General features: G+C 48.3%; 1 protein-coding gene across 3 annotated transcripts in view; it reads right to left on the bottom strand.

Annotated features, from left to right (window-relative positions):
• Positions 1-3,275: 3,275 nt before the first annotated feature.
• Positions 3,276-22,739, bottom strand: part of AMMECR1L (AMMECR1 like) — a 67,469-nt gene continuing 48,005 nt past the window's right edge. For all 3 annotated transcript variants that reach the window (XM_063915887.1, XM_063915886.1, XM_063915885.1), the window contains exons 6-7: positions 5,421-5,517; positions 3,276-4,109 (exon numbers count right to left, since the gene is read on the bottom strand). In XM_063915887.1, the coding sequence (XP_063771957.1) occupies positions 3,998-4,109; positions 5,421-5,517 (209 nt within the window). In that variant the 3' untranslated portion in view covers positions 3,276-3,997. The remainder of the gene's footprint in view (positions 4,110-5,420; positions 5,518-22,739) is intronic.

The raw sequence follows: 22,739 nt of genomic DNA, 5'->3' as shown, positions 1-22,739 counted from the left end.
TTACATACAGCGGCCGAAGCAGCTCGAATTTAAGTGTATTAAGGTATAGCTTTCTGTCCTTTAAAATAATCAGCATTCACAGTGGCAAAGGGTTCCTGAGGCTTAGGGAACTAAGTTCCGTGAAGAAAAGGAATAAAATAAAGTAAATTAAAGTATAATGTAGACTGAGCTGGAGCTCAGTCAGCGTGACCAGCTCCCTCGGCACAAATTCAAAACTATGGGGTGATGGGGGATAGAGGGGGAGGAGCCTTTTACACTTGTTAGATTATTTAAAGTGCCAGCTCCCTGTAAGCCACCATCAACACCCCACAGTCTTGAAGATGTGCCAGTGTCCCCTAGTGGCAGAAAAAAGGTAATTGCTGCACACAGTAAGACAGCAGGGGTATACCTCCCAACCAACCCACAAGTCAGCCCAAATGTTGCCAGGATTCTGGTGCAGAAACGACTCCTTCACATGATTTTAGGATACCGAGCAAAACATGATTACATGGCATCCTTAGGTGCAGTTACACGGTGGTGGACACAGTTGTGCTTCCATTTGTCCCTGACCATTCTGATTGGCATCAGGGCCGGTGCAAGGTTTCTCAGCACCCTAGGCAAATAGTCTATTTCAAGGACACAATGGGATTAATTTTAAAAGCTGATCTGCAATGTAGCAAATGGACAAATGCCAATATGATACCACAAAGTACCACCTACAAAGTTGTGTATCACTAATCATCAATATCAGGTCCTACACATGGATTTGTTAATCGTAATGCATCAGGAATCACAATGGTTTTAGGCGTAACGGTAAATCAGACTTGTTGATTAAGAGTACATGTAATGACTTCACACAGAAAACGTTGTGCTGAGAGAATATGCAAAGGAGGAGGAGAATTGAGCTTAAGTGGAGGAGATACCAAGCAGTGCATCCTGTGTACTGAGCACGGTCATTCCACAAGCACGCCTGCCTGTACATTCTGCTTCAAAAGTGGATGATGCAGATGGGGTTGGTTTAGCATGGCTTGGAAGGCCACATGACATACAGTACATGATGGAGTGCTAGCAATCTGTCTTTACTAAATCTCCAGAAAGCTTATGAGCGAAGCATAAAATGGCCATTGAAGCCTCACAATGGCCTATAGGTTGTGGACAAATAAATGGAAACAGCAATATAAAGCACATAGTAGAGTGTTGAGCCAACATAGGCAGCCAATACAGCCTTTATTGTGCCGTGGCATTGGGCCTATGGGCCTAATTCAGACCTGATCGCCAGGCTGCGTTTTCGTACAGGTCGTGAAATGCGCAGGCGCATCGGTCCGCAGCTACGGGGATCGGCGGGAAGCGACGGGATGGTGCGAGAAAAGTGATCGCATGGGCGATCGCAAGTTGACTGACAGGAAGAGGCCGTTTGTGGGTGGCAACTGACCGTTTATAAGGAGTGTCCAGAGAAACGCAGGAGAGACCAGGCGTTTGGCGGGAGGATTCCTGACGTCAGCTCCGGCCCCATTCATCGCAGTGGCTGAGTAAGTCCGGGGCTGTGCAGAGACTGCACAAACTTCTGTTTGTGCAGCTCTCCTGCGCATGTGATCGCACCCCTGCACAGCGATTTCCCCCTCCCCCTGTAGACGGCGACTACCTTTTCGCAGGGATGCAAAAAACGCACCCTAGCGATCAGGTCTGAATTACGCCCAATATGCAGTATCATGCCTGGTTGATGCTGGTGGAAGATGCTGTATCAGACATAGTTCTAGACTATCCCTTAATTTCTCAGTTGGCTTCATATATGGTGACTGAGAAGACCATAACACATGAACATCATCAGTGTCATGGGCTCAGTTCAGGTTTTTACGTAAACCTGGGGGATGCAGAACATTTTGGTACGCCCCAACCCCCGGTCTAGTTATGCACCTGGTGACAAGTATTGGTCTTGCATCCTAAGGTAATGGCTACATCCAAACCATGCACGGAACCCCCCCCTAATAACTCAGATCCACCTGGATGATTCACTTCTGGAAGCAAGCTACCAGGCTGTAGAGTTCAATAGGTTGCTGCTACATATCCACACATTTATTATATTCAGGGACTGGTGAAATATGGGCCATCCTCCCCTGCTCACTGGTCTATTGCCTGTGCCCAATGCACCACTGTACTCGCAAAGGAGCATTGCACGGTGTGACGGGCAGTTTTGCACATTAACATGGATATGATATCCTGGTCTTTGCACTTCTATTTAGATTGTTTTCATTTATAAAGTGGCTTTGTGGGAAGTGACAATGTACAGTAAGTCTACTAACAGCATGACCTTTTCACCATTGGAATTCCCTCAGGTATAACTTTCAGTGTAGGCAGCACTCCATCTGCACATCCTCTGCTTTATATAAAATGACTTCTAAATCATGACAGCACTACGTTCCATTGACTGATTCAACCAGTTCAATTTATTCTCAGCAGCATGAAAGGAAAAACAATCTTCCGTGATTCCTCAGAGGATGTGGGGGGAGGATGCTCTTGGGGGAAAGGGGAATAGGGAACACTTATCAATCTACTTATCAGTCTGCTGCAAGAGATGCCGGGAACTGGATTTGTTGTGCTGGCTCCTCAAGTAGCAAAACGATAAAGACAGAGCTTGGCATAAAGGAAGTCTGACATTTCATGTGCAAAATCCATCCTCTCCCTGTTTCTGCCACACAGGTTACACTCTTCCCCTGAGCTGCATCTCCAGTTTGCCAACGGGCATAGTAAATGTCATAAAATATAATCATCTAAACATAGAGTTCATGAAATACAATTGGGATTGTAATGGCTAAAGTTGTTTACCTATAAGGACAATAAAGTTATTATTACACTCCCATGAAAGTGAACGAGAGTTTCCCTGTGTACTGTTCCGAATTTACACATCAAGGCTTCTTTAAAAACTCAAGGGAGATGTAAGCATCAGATTGTAGCTGTCATTTCGCAAATGAAAGCTGCTATTAGACTGTGTGGTGTGGGCTACTGTACAGTTGTGCATAATGGACCTAATTCAAGGTTGATTGCAAAAGCAAAATCTTCCTCTAATGAGCAAAACCATGTACACTGCAGGTGGGGCAGATATAACATGTGCAGAGAGTGTTAGATTTGGGTGGGTTATTTTGTTTCTGTGCAGGGTAAATACTGGCAGCTTTATTTTTACACTGCAATTTAGATTTCAGTTTAAACACACCACACCCAAATCTAACTCTCTCTGCACATGTTATATCTGGCCCCCCTTTAGTGCACATGGTTTTGCCCATTGGAGGAAGATTTTGCTTTTGCAATCAACCTTGAATTAGGCCCATTGTGTATGAGGTTTTACACATTACTTTGCTATATCATCACATGTATGAGGAACATAACATACATAGGTATAATTCCAGAGTGTATACAGAAGCAATCTGTATTTCATAATACCACAGGGAAACTGACGTCCTGGCATTAAGGATTTCTGAATGGTGTCAAACCAATCTGCACTACTCCAGCTCTCAAAGGGCGTTGCAGTTACAGCACAAGATCTGGTTTAGTTGAACTGTTCCTGTTGCAAAGTAACACACAAAGCCTGTGTGGCCCCAATCAAGTCAGGCTCTAGAGGTACGGGAGCACTTTTCACAAAGTTGGGATTTTTCTTGAGGTTAAAAAAAAGATATATAATATACGTATATAAAAAAATCAATATAAGGAGTTCAGAATGTAAAAACCTAAAAGTGCTTTTTCTGGGGTGAGTGACCCCTTACACTGCAGGGGTTGGAGGAGACCGTAGCATCTCACTTTGCTCTCCCACCCACTCAAAAGTCCCTGGAGAGCGCGGGGGTGAGGTAAGGCTGCATGTGTCTGCGAGTCTCTGGGCACTGCTCCCCCCTCTGGTGAAGCTCATAAGATGGTGCAGTAGTATAGGTAACTGGACCAGGAGGAGGGAGCCGAGGAGGAGTCAGATGTCAGGAGGTCACAGGCATTGCCGGCGAGCGGGGGACAGGGCTGCGGCAGGGGCAGCGCTGTGTCAGGAGTAATGCGTATAATGAGGCAGTGCATGCACAGTGCCGTTTTGCTGTGCGGGTTGGCGGGAGGCCATGTATTCCATGTAACTGATTGTCACCTTCTCACTGCGGTACCTGTACCAGAAAACACAGTGTTACAATCCCAACAGGTCTACACATGGGTGGTCATTCCGAGTTGTTCGCTCGCTGCCGATTTTCGCAGTGCAGCGATTAAGTAAAAAAAACTGCAAAAATGTGCATGGTACGCAGCGCGCATGCGCTAAGTACTTTCACACAAAACTTTGGAGATTTACACAAGCTCGAGCGACGTTTTTTCAACGCTCGAGTGATCGTAGTGTGATTGACAGGAAGTGGGTGTTTCTGGGCGGCAACTTGGCGTTTTTAGGGAGTGTGCTAAAAAACGCAGGCGTGCCAGGAAAAAACGCAGGAGTGCCAGGAAAAAACGCAGGAGTGGCTGGAGAAACAGGGGAGTGGCTGGCCGAACGCAGGCGTGTTTGTGACGTCAAACCAGGGACTAAACGGATTGAGCTGATCGCAGTCTAGGAGTAGGTCTGAAGCTACTCAGAAACTGCAAGGAATTATTTAGTAGCAGTTCTGCAAACCTTTCGTTCGCTATTCTGCTAAGCTAAGATACACTCCCAGAGGGCGGCGGCCTAGCGTTTGCAATGCTGCTAAAAGCAGCTAGCGAGCGAACAACTCGGAATGACCACCATGGTCATTAACATTTTTACTATAGCTTAATATAACATCAGTAGGGGAATTGCCTGTACACGGCCAGTCACCCACGGATATGCACCAATTTTGTAGGCCGAACTAACATTTATGATAATGCACTGATCAATTCTGGCGATATCCCAGTTCCTAGTGAAATGAGTGGCAGCAATTTCATAGCATTATACAGGTCTGTCTCCAATGTGTGTGAAGGCAAAGGTTGTCTCTCAGTAGCTGTCACCTCTGTCGAGATGTTAGACTATTTGCACTTACTGTACAATTAAGAAATTATGGGACGGTCAGACCACTTAGGAGGATTTTATAAATACACATTATAATAAATAAATCAGACAAAACTGTACGTCCACAGAACAATCTATTCTATACTGTACCTGGGTGAGTGATCCTCTAGTGGAGATTACAGGTACTGTTTGTATAATCATTTTTGATGATAAGGAGTAACTCAGATTTTATAGACTGTACTGTAGTTTGATGGAGTGAGCAACTGAGCAGAAAGAGTATAAGTGGGGAAATGCTAAATATAGGTCACGGAATAATACGTACTGCTGAGAATGAAATGGATAGTACTATTTATTAGCAATCTACTAAAGTATGGTTTTACAATGACAGACATTCTGTAACTAGGACTATATCAGGGCCTCATACACTATAATATAGTTAAAGTTATTTACTTGTTGATTGGAAATTACTCACCTTGTTAGCTTGATGCTTTTTCTAAACTCATTAGTAATGGGAGCTTTGAAACCACCTTTCCTGAGCAGGGAGTCTACTGTCTGAATCTGATCCCAGTCTGAAAGGAGACATAGACAAACACAATCAGGCTTGTTAAGCAATCTACATGTTTTCTGCACTTTGAACCTGGCAAAACCATGTTGCACTGCAGGTAGGGCATATGTAACATGTGCAGAGAGAGTTAAATTTGGGTGTGATGTGTTCAAACACTGGGGCAGATGTATTAAGCCTGATGAAGCAGTGATAATGCACCAGACAAACATGGGGGATATTCAATTGTTTGAAAAGTTGGCTGGGTGTCTGTTTTTTCCTGTCTATTAGATAGGAAAAAATAGACACCCAGCTGACTTTTCAAACAATTGAATACCCCCCCATGTGTTTGAAAAATGACAGTCAGGAGCTGATTGGCTGGTGCGTTATCAACTCCCACTAATCACTGCTTTATCACGGTTTTATCACTTCTCCAGGCTTAATACATCATCTATGAGCTACATGCAAAAGCAGCCAGTATTTACCCTGCACAGAAAAAATATATAAATGGATTTGCTCCCCTTGCATGGCAACATGTTTTTTTTACAAACATATAGTACCTTGCTTATTTGGTTTTACTTACAAATCTGAATCAGGCCCTTTGTACTGAGGTTCCCCAGCTTCCAGTAAGCTATGAATACTATTATGCTGCTTTCACATCGCAAAACCTGCTTTTGAAATGGTATTTGAAACGGTTCTTAAAACGGGTCTGAGCAGTTAAACCCCTTTCACATCTCATGTTGTAACCAGTAAATTACCATTTCATTCCCGTTTTGGTACCTTTCACACTGAACCCGTTTCACCCATAGAAAACAGTGGTTGTCATTATAAATGGACTTTTCTGGCCCACACATTATTATTAATCACTAATTAATTCATTATTAATAATTTGGATAGTCGTACGATGGAACCCAGCAGCTTGAAGCATATCTATTTTTATTAGATGGGATTAGGTACTTGGTTTGTCTTTTTTGGAGGCACAAGTATTATTTATATATTTTTTTAAATTATTATTTTTTTTTTTAGATGGAATGGTTAAATACAGGAAAAAAATGGCGTGGGGTCCCCCCTCCAAAGCATAACCAGCCTCGGGCTCTTCGAGCTGGTCCTGGTTCTAAAAATGCGGGGGAAAAATTGACAGGGGATCCCCCGTATTTTTAAAACCAGCACCGGGCTCTGCGCCTGGTGCTGGTGCAAAAAATACGGGGGACAAAACGAGTAGGGGTCCCCCGTATTTTTCACACCAGCATCGGGCTCCACTAGCTGGACAGATAATGCCACAGCCGGGGGTCACTTTTATGCCGTGCCCTGCGGCCGTGGCATTAAATATCCAACTAGTCACCCCTGGCCGGGGTACCCTGGGGGAGTGGGGACCCCTTCAATCAAGGGGTCCCCCCCCCCCCCCCAGCCACCCAAGGGCCAGGGGTGAAGCCCGAGGCTGTCCCCCCCCATCCAATGGGCTGCGGATGGGGGGGCTGATAGCCTTTGTTGTAAATGAAAAGATATTGTTTTTTCCAGTAGTACTACAAGTCCCAGCAAGCCTCCCCCGCAAGCTGGTACTTGGAGAACCACAAGTACCAGCATGCGGGAGAAAAACGGGCCCGCTGGTACCTGTAGTTCTGGAAAAAAAATACCCAAATAAAAACAGTACACACACACCTTGATAGTAAAACTTTATTTCATACGTCGACACACACATACTTACCTATGTTCACACGCCGACATCGGTCCTCTTCTCCATGTAGAATCCAGGGGTACCTGAAAATAAAAGATCAATATACTCACCTCAACCAGGCTCCAGAGATAAATCCACGGACTTGGGAGAAAAAAACAAACCGGACAACCGACCACACGGACTGAAAGGGGTCCCATGCTGACACATCAGACCCCTTTCCACGAATGAGACCTGTCAGTGACAGCTGTCACAGAAAGGTCTCTTAAGCCAATCAGGAAGCGTTACTTCCGTGGCGCTCACCTGATTGGCTGTGCGCTGTCTGTGCTGTGACAGCGCATCGCACAGCTTCGTCCATTATATTCAATGGTGGGAACTTAGCGGCTAGCGGTGAGGTCACCCGCCGGTCAGCGGCTGACCGCGGGTGACCCCACCGCTAGCCGCAAAGTTCCCACCATTGAAAGTAATGGAGCGGCTTTGCGATGCGCTGTCTGACAGCTCAGACAGTGCACAGCCAATCAGGTGAGCGCCACGGAAGTAGCGCTTCCTGATTGGCTGAAGGGACTTCAGTGACAGGAGTCACGTGATGTCCCGGCATTCGGGGAGAGGGGTCTCATGTGTCAGCATGGGACCCCTTTCGGTCCGCAGATCCGGGTGTTCGTTTTCTTTTTTTGCCAAGTCCGTGGATTTATCTCTGGACCATGGCTGAGGTGAGTATATTGAACTTTTATTTTCAGGTACCCCTGGATTCTACATGGAGAAGAGGACCGATGTCGGCGTGTGAACATAGGTAAGTATGTGTGTGTCGGCAGTGTGTAATAAAGTTTTACTGTCGACGGTGTCTGTGTCCTGTTTTTATTTGGGTATTTTTTTTCCATTAGAACTACAGGTACCAGCGGGCCCGTTTTTCTCCCGCATGCTGGTACTTGTGGTTCTCCAAGTACCAGCTTGCTGGGACTTGTAGTACTACTGGAAAAAACAATATCTTTTCATTTACAACAAAGGCTATCAGCCCCCCCATCCGCAGCCCATTGGATGGGGGGGGACAGCCTCGGGCTTCACCCCTGGCCCTTGGGTGGCTGGGGGGGACCCCTTGATTGAAGGGGTCCCCACTCCCCCAGGGTACCCCGGCCAGGGGTGACTAGTTGGATATTTAATGCCACGGCCGCAGGGCACGGCATAAAAGTGACCCCCGGCTGTGGCATTATCTGTCCAGCTAGTGGAGCCTGATGCTGGTGTGAAAAATACGGGGGACCCCTACTCGTTTTGTCCCCCGTATTTTTTGCACCAGCACCAGGCGCAGAGCCTGGTGCTGGTTTTAAAAATACGGGGGATCCCCTGTCAATTTTTCCCCCGCATTTTTAGAACCAGGACCAGCTCGAAGAGCCCGAGGCTGGTTATGCTTTGGAGGGGGGACCCCACGCCATTTTTTCCCGTGTTTTTCACATTTAAACGTGTATAAAGCCACTCTCTCATGTGTCTCCTATGTTTTCCAAGCTGTTTCCTGGTTGTGGCTGGTGACATCACACATGGAGACAGCCTATCATCTTCTGGGGCTTGCAAATACCGTTTCAGACCCTTTCACACTGCACAGTGAAATGGGACTGAAACGGGTAGGACCCTGCTTTTTTACCGTTTCAAAATACCGGTATTTTGAAAACGGTAAATTGAAGGGGACCCTTTCACATCGCAGCTTGACCCGTTTAGGAAGCCAGTTAAAACGGCAAAATACCGGGTATAAGCTGCGGTGTGAAAGGGGTATTATATTCAGCCAGAAAGTGGTTATTGTAAACAGTGTTTTGGTATATAATAACGATATTAACAACAACACATATATATATAGTTTTAAAAAAAATTTAATTTGAGTTTTTGTTGTTATAATTTCAAAACGTCCACAGTATAGATGCGAACATGACCTTTAAAATAAGCAATCAAGAAGAGGGGATGATTAATAAGAGACTGTCAGAATACAGAATTTCACGGGTAACATGATTACTTCAATGGGTTAATTCAACCACTTGATACATTTTTTTTTCAAAATCAACTCAGTCAATTTTTTTTAAATGTAATTAAGGTCAGAAAATATATTTTTTAAATATATTTCAATACTTAAAAAAAAAAAATTAAATAGTGTCCATAGGCCTCAAATGTGACTGCACCTCCCGCCCCCCCAATATTAGCAGATCCACCAGTGGAGATATAGAGCCTCAGTAGAATTACCCCCCCTCCCCCCACCTAATGATAATAGATCCCCAGAGGTAATGCCCCTCACCCACCAGTGTAGATAGGTCCCAACTGTGGTAGTACACTCCCTCTACGGTCTATACCGCCTTCAGCATATATGCACAGTGACAGCTGGGGGATGTGCTGCCCATCCAAAGGCTCCCACTGCTAGGGAGGTGGGACAGACCCAGGCTGAGAGGAGTAGGACCACCTCGGGCGCCGTGAATGGGATAAGCATAAGGTGGAATGGGACAGAGCAGCAACCATACCCACAGGTTGAACATCATATAATAAGGGGGCGGACCCCTCCTTTATTAGTGTGTGTATATATATATATATATATATATATATATATATATATATGTCCACAGAAAAGAGATGTGTACAGGTGCGCTGGTGATTAGTTAGTCTCAGTCCACAGGTAAAAGCACAACACTGGGCTGTAGCACCGGAGTATATTCACAACGCAGCAGTTCTCCTCATATAGCTCTGACTCTCAAGAGCAAAGTATCTGGAAATAGCAAAAGAAGGAGAATGTGCTCATATGCAAATCAATTTAATTCATAAACCACATATATACACAGGATAGGTCAAATGAATAGCAGTGGACTCGTACCATGATAGCCCACTCTGTGGGCTGTGTATCACATGAAAAGTAAAACCACCTGACGAAGTGATTACGAGATACATTGAGGTGGGGCTTACCAGGCGATTCCTGTTCCACATTAGCTGTCATCCCCGACTTCACCTGGTACAGGTGTCCTGACGGATCGGTCGCTGAAGCTGGTGCAGTGCGTGGTCCCAGATCCAGGCTTTTGCCTTGTGGTTTTACTTTTCATGTGATACACAGCCCACAGAGTGGGCTATCAGGGTACGAGTCCACTGCTATTCATTTGACCTATCCTGTGTATATATGCATACCTCCCAACTGTCCCGCTTTCAGCGGGACAGTTTCGCTATTCGGACCCTGTCCCGCTGTCCCACCCGCGGGCAGCGGTGTCCCGCGGGTGGGGGGGGCAGTTAGGGGAGGCTTTGATCACCCGCTGCTCTGCTCTGCAAAGCAGCCGGTGATCACTGAATACATGCTGTGCGCATGCGCACGGCATGTATTCAGAGCTAGGAGGGGAGCGGAGGCTGCCCAGCTGCTGTGAGAGCGCTGGGCACGCCCCCAAAAGGAAAAAAAAACAGACCATTTGAAGAGGCCACGCCCACTCAAGTGAGGCCGCGCCCACTAGTCGAGACCACGCCCCCTTTTCAGATCGCCGCGCAAGAGTCCCGCTATCGACAGGACAAAAGTTGGGAGGTATGTATATGTGGTTTATGAATTAAATTGATTTGCACTATGAGCGCATTCTCCTTCTTTTGCGATTGTATTATGAGTAGGAAACAGTACATCTCACCCACACATGCAGTTACATGAGCTAGGTCAATGCAGCATTTCGGAGCCGCAGCAGGCCCCTTCCTCAGGACACAGAGTGAAGTGTACACACAAAAGAAATAAAGATAAACAGCATACAATGACAGCAACTTACCTTTTAAACCATCTCAATGACAGCGTGTAAGAGGTAAGATCCTGTAACTGTGTGCGGTTTACCTTTACTTCTTTTGGTATCGAAAAAGCTGCATTAACCTACTGTATATACATAATCCTGAGGACGTTATACAGTCCACATTGGTGGAGCAGGACGAGATGCACCAGTTGTTTTTTGGTTCAGGCTGGTGACAACAGTGCCTCATATCCAACGTTTAGCTTTATGAGCTAAGCCCTAATGTTTTTTTTACGCATTGTATGTGTCCCTCCCCTTCCTCAGTTACAGGAAGGGGAGGGACACACAATGGCACAGTGGTATGGGATGCTGGTGGTGGTGGTGGTCGCATCCCATGCGAATGTGCTAGTTAAGTTCCATTATCTGGATTTTCCTGACATAATTTACCTAATAATGGCCTCCCATGTTATTTCTACATTCCATATAATTTTTTTGTATATATTTCAAAAACAATAAAGGGATAGTCTTTACTTTATCATTGGGCTTTATCTAAGTTGCTATTTTTTGTGTATGTTAGGATAGCACTGTATTACTCAGGATTCTGTACTAAGGGGCTAATTCAGCATCACATGCTGATCAGCACATGCGTGAGGTCTAAAATGGTGTTCTCTTCGGAATGCAGTCTAAGACCTGGAGGGAGGCCGTAACGGGGCGTCAAAGTCAAACTTTGTGGGAGTCGATGCTCCTTTTAAGCAATGCGACCCGGACAATGGAGGCATGCCCGGACCGCTGCTGGGGCATGTTGCTGCGGCTGCGTTATGTCACACGCAGCCGCAGTGATCAAAAAGGTGACGGGCAGCCATCTGCCTTTGCAGCTAGGCTGCGTAAGCAGGGGGCAACTCTAATCATGCGATATGACAGGACCCGGCATACGGGGCAGACTTGCCCTGTGCTGGGAGTCTCCCCACCTGTTAGAGTAATGGGTTGTAGATGTGAAATTTTTCGCACATCTACAACCCATGCTGAATTAGGCCCTAAGTACTAATGTTACAATCTCTAATGGAACAAATCTATTCTCATTAACAAAAGCATTCTTACATTACATAAATGAACGATTATGTTTCTCTTACGTCCCAGAGGATGCTGGGGTCCACATTAGTACCATGGGGTATAGACGGGTCCACCAGGAGCCATTGGCACTTTAAGAGTTTGAGAGTGTGGACTGGCTCCTCCCTCTATGCCCCTCCTACCAGACCCAGTTTAGAAAATATGCCCGGAGGAGCCGGTCAAAGCTAGGGGAGCTCCAAAAACGAGTTTTATGGTAAGAACTTATTTTTGTTAAAACTCTTTCTGCGAGGTACACTGGGCTCCACAAGGAATGGACAATGGGGTGTAGAGTAGGATCTTGATCTGAGGCACCAACAGGCTCAAAGCTTTGACTGTTCCCAGAATGCATAGCGCCGCCTCCTATATCACCCCGCCTCCCTGCACAGGATCTCAGTTCTTAGTCAACCAGTCCAATGCAGTAGCAGGAAAAGAGACGACAACGGTTAGTAGCCACAACACCGCATTCTCATGACAGGAGACGTGTCAGCGGCTAATGCCATACCAACCCAAAGATGTCCTAAAGCAGTTCCTTATGGGAGGGGACGCACTGTAGCGGGCACAAGAAACCGGCGTCCAAAGGAAGCATCCTGGGAAGCGGCAGTATCGAAGGCATAGAACCTTATGAACGTATTCACAGAGGACCACGTAGCCGCCTTGCACAATTGTTCAAAGGTCGCACCACGTTGGGCCGCCCAAGAAGGTCCAACAGACCGAGTAGAATGGGCCTTAATGTGATCAGGAGCAGAGAGACCAGCCTTCACATAAGCATGTGCAATCACCATTCTAATCCATCTGGCCAGAGTTTGCTTGTGAGCAGGCCAGCCCCGTTTGTGAAACCCAAACACAACAAAAAGAGAATCAGATTTCCTAATAGGAGCAGTTCTCTTCACATAGATACAGAGAGCCCGTACCACATCCAAAGACCGCTCTTTGGGAGACAGATCAGGAGAAACAAGTGCCGGAACTACAATCTCCTGATTAAGGTGGAACGAAGAAACCACCTTAGGTAGATAGCCGGGACGAGTCCTAAGAACCGCCCGGTCACGGTGAAATATCAGATATGGGGAACTACAGGACAAGGCACCCAAATCCGACACTCTTCTAGCTGAAGCAATAGCCAGCAGAAACACCACCTTAAGGGAAAGCCACTTAAGGTCAGCTGAACCAAGAGGTTCAAACTGAGACTCTTGTAACGCCTCCAAAACCACCGACAAGTCCCAAGGAGCCACAGGCGGGACATAGGGAGATTGGATACGCAACACGCCCTGAGTAAAGGTATGCACATCAGGTTAGGTCGCAATTTTTCTTTGAAACCACACAGACAAGGCAGATATTTGAACCTTGAGGGAGGCCAGACGCAGGCCTAAGTCCAGGCCCTGCTGAAGAAAAGCCAACAACTGGGCTATACTAAACTTGGAAGCGTCATAATCGTTAGATGCGCACCAAACAAAGTAAGAATGCCAGACCCTATAGTAAATCCGTGCCGAAGCCGGTTTCCGGGCCCGCAACAGAAAACCCTTTAGCCCTTAAGACGGAAGCTTCAAGAGCCACGCCGTCAAAGACAGCCGGGCTAGGTCCTGGTAGACACAGGGGCCCTGAACGAGGAGGTCTAGGCGTTGTGGAAGTAGAATTGGACGCTCTGACGATAGGCCTTGCAGGTCTGAGAACCAGTGCCGTCTGGGCCACGCTGGAGCTATGAGAAGCAGAATTCCTTTTTCTTGCTTGAACTTCCAAATTACCCTGGGCAGGAGTGACACCGGAGGGAACACGTACGGCAGCCAAAACCTCCACGGTACCGCCAGCGCATCCACGAATGCTGCTTGAGGATCCCTTGTCCTTGCTCCGAAGACCGGAACCTTGTGATTGTGTCAAGACGCCATCAGATCTACGTCTGGAAGGCCCCATATTTCCACTAGGAGTTGAAACACTTCTGGATGGAGGCCCCACTCGCCGCCATGCACGTCCTGACGACTGAGAAAGTCCGCTTCCCAATTCAGGACTCCTGGAATGAATATTGCCGATATGGCCGGTATATGGCGTTCTGCCCACTGTAGAATCCGTGAGACTTCCTTCATTGCTAGGCGGCTTGGAGTGCCGCCTTGATGATTTATGTAAGCCACTGTGGTGGCGTTGTCCGACTGTACTTGAACAGGACGGTTCTGAATTAAATGCTGGGCTAGGTTCAAGGCATTGAAGACCGCCCGCAACTCCAGAATATTGAACGAGAGGAGGGACTCCTCCTTGGTCCACCGTCCCTGAAGGGAGTGTTGCTCCAGCACCGCGCCCCAACCTCTTAGACTGGCATCTGTCGTCAACACGACCCAGTCGGATATCCAGAACGGACGGCCCCTGCACAGTTGTTGGTCCTGGAGCCACCAGAGCAGCGACAGACGGACCTCCGGAGTCAATGAGATCATTTGAGACCTGATCCGGTGAGGCAGGTCGTCCCATTTGGCTAGAATCAGCCTCTGGAGAGGGCGAGAGTGAAATTGAGCGTACTCCACCATGTCGAATGCTGACACCATGAGGCCCAGCACCTGCATCGCCGAATGTATCGATACTTGCGGACGAGATAGGAAGCAACAAATCCTGTCCTGAAGTTTCAGGACTTTCTCCTGAGACAGGAACAACCGCTGGTTGTGAGTGTCCAATAGTGCTCCCAGATGCACCATGCTCTGAGCAGGGATCAGGGATGACTTCTTCCAGCTGATGAGCCACCCGTGGGCTTGCAGAAACCGGACCGTCACATCTAAATGACGCAGGAAAAGTTCTGGGGAATTTGCCAGGATTAACAAGTCGTCCAAATACGGCAGTATCCTGACCCCTTGACGGCGGAGTACCACCGTCATCACCGCCATGACTTTTGTAAAGACTCGCGGAGCCGTTGTTAAACCAAAAGGTAATGCCCGAAACTGGTAATGGCAGTTGCCAATCGCAAATCTCAGGTATTGCTGATGAGACACTGCTATAGGAATATGCAGGTAAGCATCCTGTATATCCAGGGAGACCATGAAGTCCCCAGGTTCCAAGGCCAGAACTGTAGAGCGAAGGGTTTCCATCCGGAACCTGGAAACCTTCACAAACCTGTTCAGTGCCTTGAGGTTGAGAATGGGCCGGGAGGACCCATTCAGTTTCGGGACTAGAAACAGCGGAGAACAGTACCCCCGGCCCCTCTGCGCAAGAGGCACCTGTACTACGACTCCTGTATCCAGGAGGGTCTGTACCACCGAATGTAGAGTGTTTGCCTTTGTCTTGTCCAACGGGACATCGGTCTGGCAAAATCGATGAGGGGGTCGGTTTTTGAAGGCTATGGCGTAACCTCGCGTGACGACTTCCCGTACCCAGGCATCTAAAATGGTCTTCAACCATTCCTGGGTATACCCTAGAAACCGGCCCCCCACCCTGGGATCCCCCAGTGGGAGGCCCGCACCGTCATGCGGCAGGCTTATCTGTCTTGGAAGCTGGCTGACGGGCCGCCCAGGCTCTTTTGGGCTTAGGCTTACCAGGTTTGGAAGTGCGGGCCTGCTTGTTGTACGCCTGACCTTTTGCTTTACCTGAAGGACGAAAGGGGCAAAAGGAAGTACCTTTAACCTTCGACACAGAAGGAGCAGTACTTGGCAGACAGGCAGTTTTGGCAGTAGTCAAGTCAGCCACAATCTTATTTAAATCCTCCCCAAACAGAATATCTCCCTTAAAAGGGAGTACCTCCAGGGTTTTTCTAGAGTCCAGATCCACAGACCAGGATCTCAGCCACAATATCCGGTGAGCCAGGAATGACGTAGTAGAGGCCTTGGCTGCCAGGATACCGGCATCAGTAGCCGCCTCTTTAATATAACGAGAATCTGTGACAATATAAGACAAGCATTGTCTAGCATGGTCAGAGGAGATTTCAGCATCTAACTCCAAGGCCCATGCTTCAATGGCCTCTGCAGCCCAAGTAGCTGCAATAGTGGGCCTTTGTGCAGCACCCGTGAGGGTGTAAATCGCTTTTAGACAACCCTCCACACGTTTATCCGTAGGCTCTTTTAGAGACGTGACGGTGGTGACCGGTAGAGCTGAGGAAACCACCATCCTAGCCACATGTGAGTCCACTGGAGGAGGCGTTTCCCAATTCTTAGACAGCTCCGGCACGAGGGGATAGCGAGCCAGCATCTTCTTTTGAGGCACAAACTTCGTACCCGGGTTTTCCCAGGGTTCCTGACGTACTGTATATCAATTAGGTGGTCAGAGTGAGGTAAAACTTGTTTAATCACCTTCTGACGCTTGAACCTATCTGGTTTCTTAGGAGGAACGGATAGCTCGGGATCATCCGTAATCTGTAAAATTAATTTAATAGCCTCCAAAAGATCAGGAACATCCACATGTAAACCACCCTCCCCATCAGCCGTATCGGAGTCAGAACCTGTGGGGTCAGTGTAAGTGCCATCTTCATCCGACGAGGTGTGAGTGACAGCAGTGGATTGTGAGGAGACAATCGCTCGCTTAGAGGACCCCTTGGACGTAGGCGAGCGACGGTCAGACTTTTTAGTAGTCAGGTACTGGTTAAACTTCTTTATTTGAGCAGATAAATCGTCCGCCCACGGCAGGTTAGCTGCAGGGACCACAAACGGTTGCACCGGCATTGGGGGTCCCATAGGGGGTGTTAGTTTATGAACTAGCGTATGCAGAAGCGTGGAAAAAGCGGACCACGGCGGGTCATTATTTGCCCCCGTTGCCACCGTCCCACTGGGGGCAAGGAGCCCCCAGAACCAGAGCCCAAAGTTGCTATATTCTCCTCATAGGTATCGGCGGCTTCAGCAACACTGGCAGTGTGTTCAGCCCCAGAACCGTTACCCTCAGAAGCAGACATGATATAACTTGCAGTATCAGGTAACACAGTACAATTTGTCAGCAGCACAATACCTCTAGCCCAAACTCCTGCGCAGTGTAGTCAGCACCAGCAGAGATAAAGGAGAGATATGGTGACTAAATCACAGAGAAAAATACGTAATACAGTATATCTTTGTGAAAATACTATATTAGATAAAACCTGATGCACCAAGCCCCCTTAGGTTATAGAATATAGGGATAACAGGTTGATTGACAGACACGAAATGGATACCACTCAGCTATCAAATGCACACACAAATAGTCACAGTCTGTACAATGCAGAGGTTATTACTAACAATACTGCTGCACTGGACTAGCTTACACAGCTATATAACAATAGATATAACAGTACACAGTAAGAACTGGATGTATATCACAGGGTAATTGTACTAGGAAACCCTGACTAAGTGCACTCTTTCTTAACTAACACTGACTAAAAAAGGCAGGTAGAATACTTAAGTGTCTTGTAAAGTCACAGCACTGACAACCAGGCGGCTTTACATAGGATTTGCCCAAGCATTCCCAGGAACAGTGAGCTGAGGGATAATGGCGCCGCAGACACTGCCAGGGAGTCAGGGAGAGACAGATATGCAGCTCCAGGGCGGGAACATTTGCAGAAAATGGCGTCCTGGGGCAGGGGGAGGGGCTTCAGATCCAAACTCTATCCCCCTGCTGGCAAAACCACCGGGTACTGCGGGCTCTAATAAAACGGTTTATAGAGAAAACCTGACCTGTCCCATGCCCTGGTGATCTAGTGGGATTGCCTGTACTGCCACAGTGTCCACCGCCAGCGCACGCGGCCCGTCTCCCACAGACCGCGCCGGATCGCGATAAAGACCGATTACCACCTCCCGAAGCGCGGCCATGCGATCCCGGAGAGCCCCCGCCGTGTGTGCCTGACAAGAAGAAAAAAGGAGCCTCCTGCTGTAGTTACCCGGCAACCAGGGCTTGGGAGTGTACAGCGCCGCTGGGGAGAGCCGGAGCTGCAGCCGTGAATGTCCACTGACATGTAACACTGCTGCTGCCCTTGAAGTCTTCACTTTTTTCCTCAGAAAAAAAGCTCTTCTTAGGGCTGCCTGGAGCAGCCCCTCTGTTAAGTGCCTGCTACTGCAGCACCAACTACAAAACTGAGATCTTGTGCAGGGAGGCGGGGTGATATAGGAGGCGGCGCTATGCATTCTGGGAACAGTCAAAGCTTTGAGTCTGTTGGTGCCTCGGATCAAGATCCTACTCTACACCCCATTGTCCATTCCTTGTGGAGCCCAGTGTACCCCGCAGCAGAAATAGGAGTTTCTTTAGTTTTTTTTTATTCTAAACAGAGTTTAGGCACAGGGAGGCTGCTGGCAACAGCCTCCCTGCTTCGTGGGACTAAGGGGGGGGAGTAGTGTCCGCCCTGAGGGGTACGAGTCATTTTCTCCGCTGATAGGACACTGAACTCCTGAGGGGACAGATCGATCGCCGCCACAGGAAATCGCTCACCCCAGCAACATGCCGCCAACCCCCTTACAGAGCCAGAAGACGACGGTGGCGAGTTAGTCACCGGCCCCCTGACAAGCAGGGAGCCGGTGTGAAGATGGCGGCATCAGGGTAGGGAGTGCAGTACTAACTGCACTCTGGGGCTCAGCAGTACATGGTGCAGCGCTGTGAGAGGCGCCCTGAGCCAGCGCCTACACCCTAAACTGGTCACACAGCCTGTCGGGGACCCCGGATCACCGCCAGCAATTCACCTCAGGCCAGTATAAAAATTCAGATATGAGCGGGAGCCAGCGCCATGGAACGGGGCGGAGCTTCTCCTCAGAGCGGACCCAGCAGCGTTCAGCGCCATCTTTCCTGCATGCAGACGCTGACAGGGGAGAGCTGAACCTCCACATCGACTCCAGCTGCCTTGTAACAGTACCAGGGGGTTGTAGAAGGGGGGGGTGGGGGGGGGGGGAAGGCTGTGATTTACACTGTGTAACCTATTAAGGTACACAGTTAGCGCAGGTAAAGGGTGTCCTTATCTCCCAGGGCGTTGTGTGTGGGTTGGCTCCAAACTCTGTGTCTCTCTTGGCATTCTTAGTGGGGGAACTCTGTCTGCCATTTCCCTGTGTGTGTGGGGGTGCTTGCTGTCTCACATAAGCCATGTCTAGGGATTCTGTGTCATATGCTGTGGAAGATATGTCATCTCAGGATGATCCCATTCCATGTAATCAGGATTGCTCTGGTTTGGAGTGGTTAACCTCTTTCAAGAGTATGATTTCTCAGATTTCTACTAGAGTAGCACAAAATGAAAATGCAACTCAGGTATTACAGACCTCTATGGCTGTTTGGTCCCGGTCGGCACCTTCAGGGCCCCATGGCACTCACTATCAAAAATGTGCTCTTGCCCAGATTATGCATGACCCAGACACCGACTCTGACACGGTAGACGGTGATGGAGACGTGTTGAGGGGGGCGGCATCTCTTGCAAAAGGGGTGCAGTTAATGATTGAAGCCATTAGACATGTGTTAAATATTGTTGACACAATACCTGAGCAGGTTGAGGAGGCTTACTTCACCGATACTAAGAAAGCCTCTAACCTTTCCTGCGTCTAAAGAATTAAATGCTATATCCGAAAAATCCTGGGAAAACCCAGAGAAAAAATTCCAGATCCCAAGAAAGGTTCTGGTTGCACTCCCCTTCCCTGAGGAGGATAGAAAGAAATGGGAAACCCCACCCATAGTTGACGCATTGGTGTCCAGACTGTCAAAAAAGGTGGTTTTACCTGTCCTGGGATCTGCCGCGTTGAAAGAACCGGCTGATCTCAAAATTGACACTACGCTCAAATCCATATACACGGCTTCAGGGGCGATATTACGGCCTACTATTGCCTGTGCATGGATTTCTAAAGCTATAGTAAAGTGGTCTGGCACGTTACTTGAGGAATTGGATACAATGGATAAATGGGACGTTGAATTGTTCTTACGTAACATACAGGATTCTGTGGGATTTACGGTGGAATCCATGAAGGACCTGGGTTCGATGGCTGCAGGGATATCTTCCATGTCGGTCTCAGCTCGTAGAGGACTCTGGCTGCGCCAATGGTCTGCTGACATGGAATCCAGGAAAGGCGTGGAGAACCCACCCTACACAGGTCAGGCCCTATTTGGGGAAGCGCTAGATGTGTGGATCTCCACAGCAACGGCCTTTCTTCCTTCAGCTGCGCCTGCCACGAAGAAACCTTTTTCTTCAGCTACGTCACAGTCCTTTCGGACTCCTAAAACTAGAACAAAAAAGCCGCATAACACCTTCTTTAGAGGAGGGTGGGCAAAATCAAAAAAACCTGCTAATGCAGGCTCCCAGGACCAGAAGCCTGCTTCTGGTACATCAAAATCCTCAGCATGATGGTGGACCGCAAGGCCTGGAGGATTGACCGCTGGGGGCGAGACTCAGTCACGTTTGGGTGACGACGGGCCTGGACCCCTGGGTGCAAAATATTGTGTCCCAGGGGTACAGGCTGGAATTTCGGGAGCTCCCGCCTCACCGATTCTTCAAATCAGGCTTGCCAGCTTTGCTGCCAGACAGGGCTATCCTACAGGAAGCCATCAAAAAATTAGAAGGGTCACAGGTCATTGTCCCAGTTCCACCTCATATGCACAACAAGGGTTACTATTCGAACCTTTTCGTGGGAGTTCAAATTCAAAATGGAATCTCTGAGAGCGGTGATCTCAGGTCCGGAGGAGGGGGAGTTTCTGGTATCCCTCGATATCAAGGATGCGTACCTCCACATTCCGATTTGGCCGCCGCACCAGGCTTATCTTAGATTTGCACTGTTAGACAGTCACTATCAGTTTCAGGCTGTGCCATTCGGCCTCTCCACAGCACAGAGGGTGTTCACCAAGGTGATGGCGGAGATGATTATTCTCCGCAGGCAGGGAGTAAACATAATTCCATACCTGGACGATCTGCTGATGAAGGCAGTATCCAGCGAGAGGTTGTACAGTCGATTACTCTTACGACTCAACTGCTCAGGAATCACGGTTGGATCCTGAACCGTCCGAAATCACATTTGGAGCCGACAAGGAGATTCTTTCCTGGGGGTGGTCCTTGACACGGAAGTGCAGAGGGTGTTTCTTTCAAGGGAGAAAGCGTTGGTGATACAGTCTATGGTCCGGGATGTCTTGAAGCCTGCCCGGGTATCGGTTCATCAGTGCATTCGCCATCTGGGGAAGGTGGTGGCCTCATACGAGGCTCTACAGTACGGATGATTCCATGCTCGACCATTCCAATTGGATCTCCTGTACTAATGGTCGGGGGTCTCATCTGCACATGCACCAGAGGATACATCTGTCGCCGAAGGCAAGGATTTCGCTCCTCTGGTGGTTGCAAATGCCTCACCTTCTGGAGGACCGCAGGTTCGGAATTCAGAACTGGATCCTTCTGACCACGGATGCAAGTCTCAGAGGTTGGGGAGCGGTCACCCAGGGGGAAACCTTCCAAGGAAGATGGTCAAATCAGGAAGCCATTCTTCCAATAAATATTCTGGAATTAAGAGCCGTGTACAACAGTCTTCTCCAAGTGGCTCATCTTCTACAAGATCAGACCATTCAAGTACAGTTGGACAATGTAACGACGGTGGCCTACATAAACCGTCAGGGAGGAACAAAGAGCAGAGCTGCAATGTCAGAGGTGACAAGAATCCTCCTCTGGGCAGAAAGGCACGCGTTGGCGCTGTCAGCGATCTTCCTTCCGGGCGTGGACAACTGGGAAGCAGACTTCCTCAGCAGACACGATCTCCATCCAGGGGAATGGGGCCTCCATCCGGAGGTGTTCACAGACGTGACCAGTCGTTGGGGCGTGCCTCAAATAGACATGATGGCCTCACGTCTCAACAAGAAACTTCGGAGGTACTGTTCTAGGTCCAGAGACCCACAAGCAGTGGCGGTGGATGCCCTGGTAACTCCGTGGGTGTTCAAGTCAGTGTATATGTTCCCTCCACTTCCACTCATTCCAAGAATCCTAAACCTCATAAACAGAACAAGGGTTTGGGCAATTCTCATTGCTCCGGACTGGCCAAGGCGAGCTTGGTACGCGGGTCTTCTGGACCTATTGCTGTAAGATCCGTGGCCTCTTCCTCTTCGCGAGGACCTTCTGCAACATGGGCCGTTAACTTATCAGGACTTACTACGGCTGCGTTTGACGGCATGGCGGTTGAATGCCAGATCTTAGCCCGAAATGGTATTCCGACCAAGGTTATTCCTACCCTAATACGGGCTAGGAAAGGGGTAACGTCTAAACACTACCATCGCATTTTCAAAAAAATATGTGTCTTGGTGTGAATCCAAGAAGTTTCCTACGGTGGAGTTTCAACTTGGACGGTTTCTCCTTTTCCTGCAAGCAGGTGTGGATATGGGTCTACGTTTGGGATCCATAAAGGTCCAGATTTCGGCCTTATCCATTTTCTTTCAGAAACAATTGGCTTCCCTTTCTGAGGTTCAGACCTTTTTGAAAGGGGTTCTGCATATCCAGCCTCCCTTTGTGGCGCTGATGGCGCCCTGGGATCTTAACATGGTGTTGCACTTCCTGCAATAGGATTGGTTTGAGCCTTTACAGGGGGCTGAGGTTAAGTTTCTTACGTGGAAGGCTGTCACTTTGTTGGCCTTAGCTTCTGCTCGACGTGTGTCGGAATTGGGGGCCTTGTCCTGTAAAAGCCCCTATTTAATCTTCCATGAAGATAGAGCTGAGCTCAGGACACGTTAGCAGTTCCTTCCAAAGGTTGTGTCGGCTTTTCACATCAACCAACCTATTGTGATGCCAGCGGCTACCGACTCCTCAATTACATCAAAGTCCTTGGATGTTGTAAGGGCTTTGAAAATCTGTGTGAATAGGACTGCTCGTCATAGGAAAACGGACTCTCTGTTTGTCCTGTATGA

This window comes from Pseudophryne corroboree, chromosome 4 (genome assembly GCF_028390025.1).
Source record: "Pseudophryne corroboree isolate aPseCor3 chromosome 4, aPseCor3.hap2, whole genome shotgun sequence".
Taxonomy (NCBI): domain Eukaryota; kingdom Metazoa; phylum Chordata; class Amphibia; order Anura; family Myobatrachidae; genus Pseudophryne; species Pseudophryne corroboree.
This window is presented reverse-complemented; position numbering and strand designations above follow the sequence as displayed.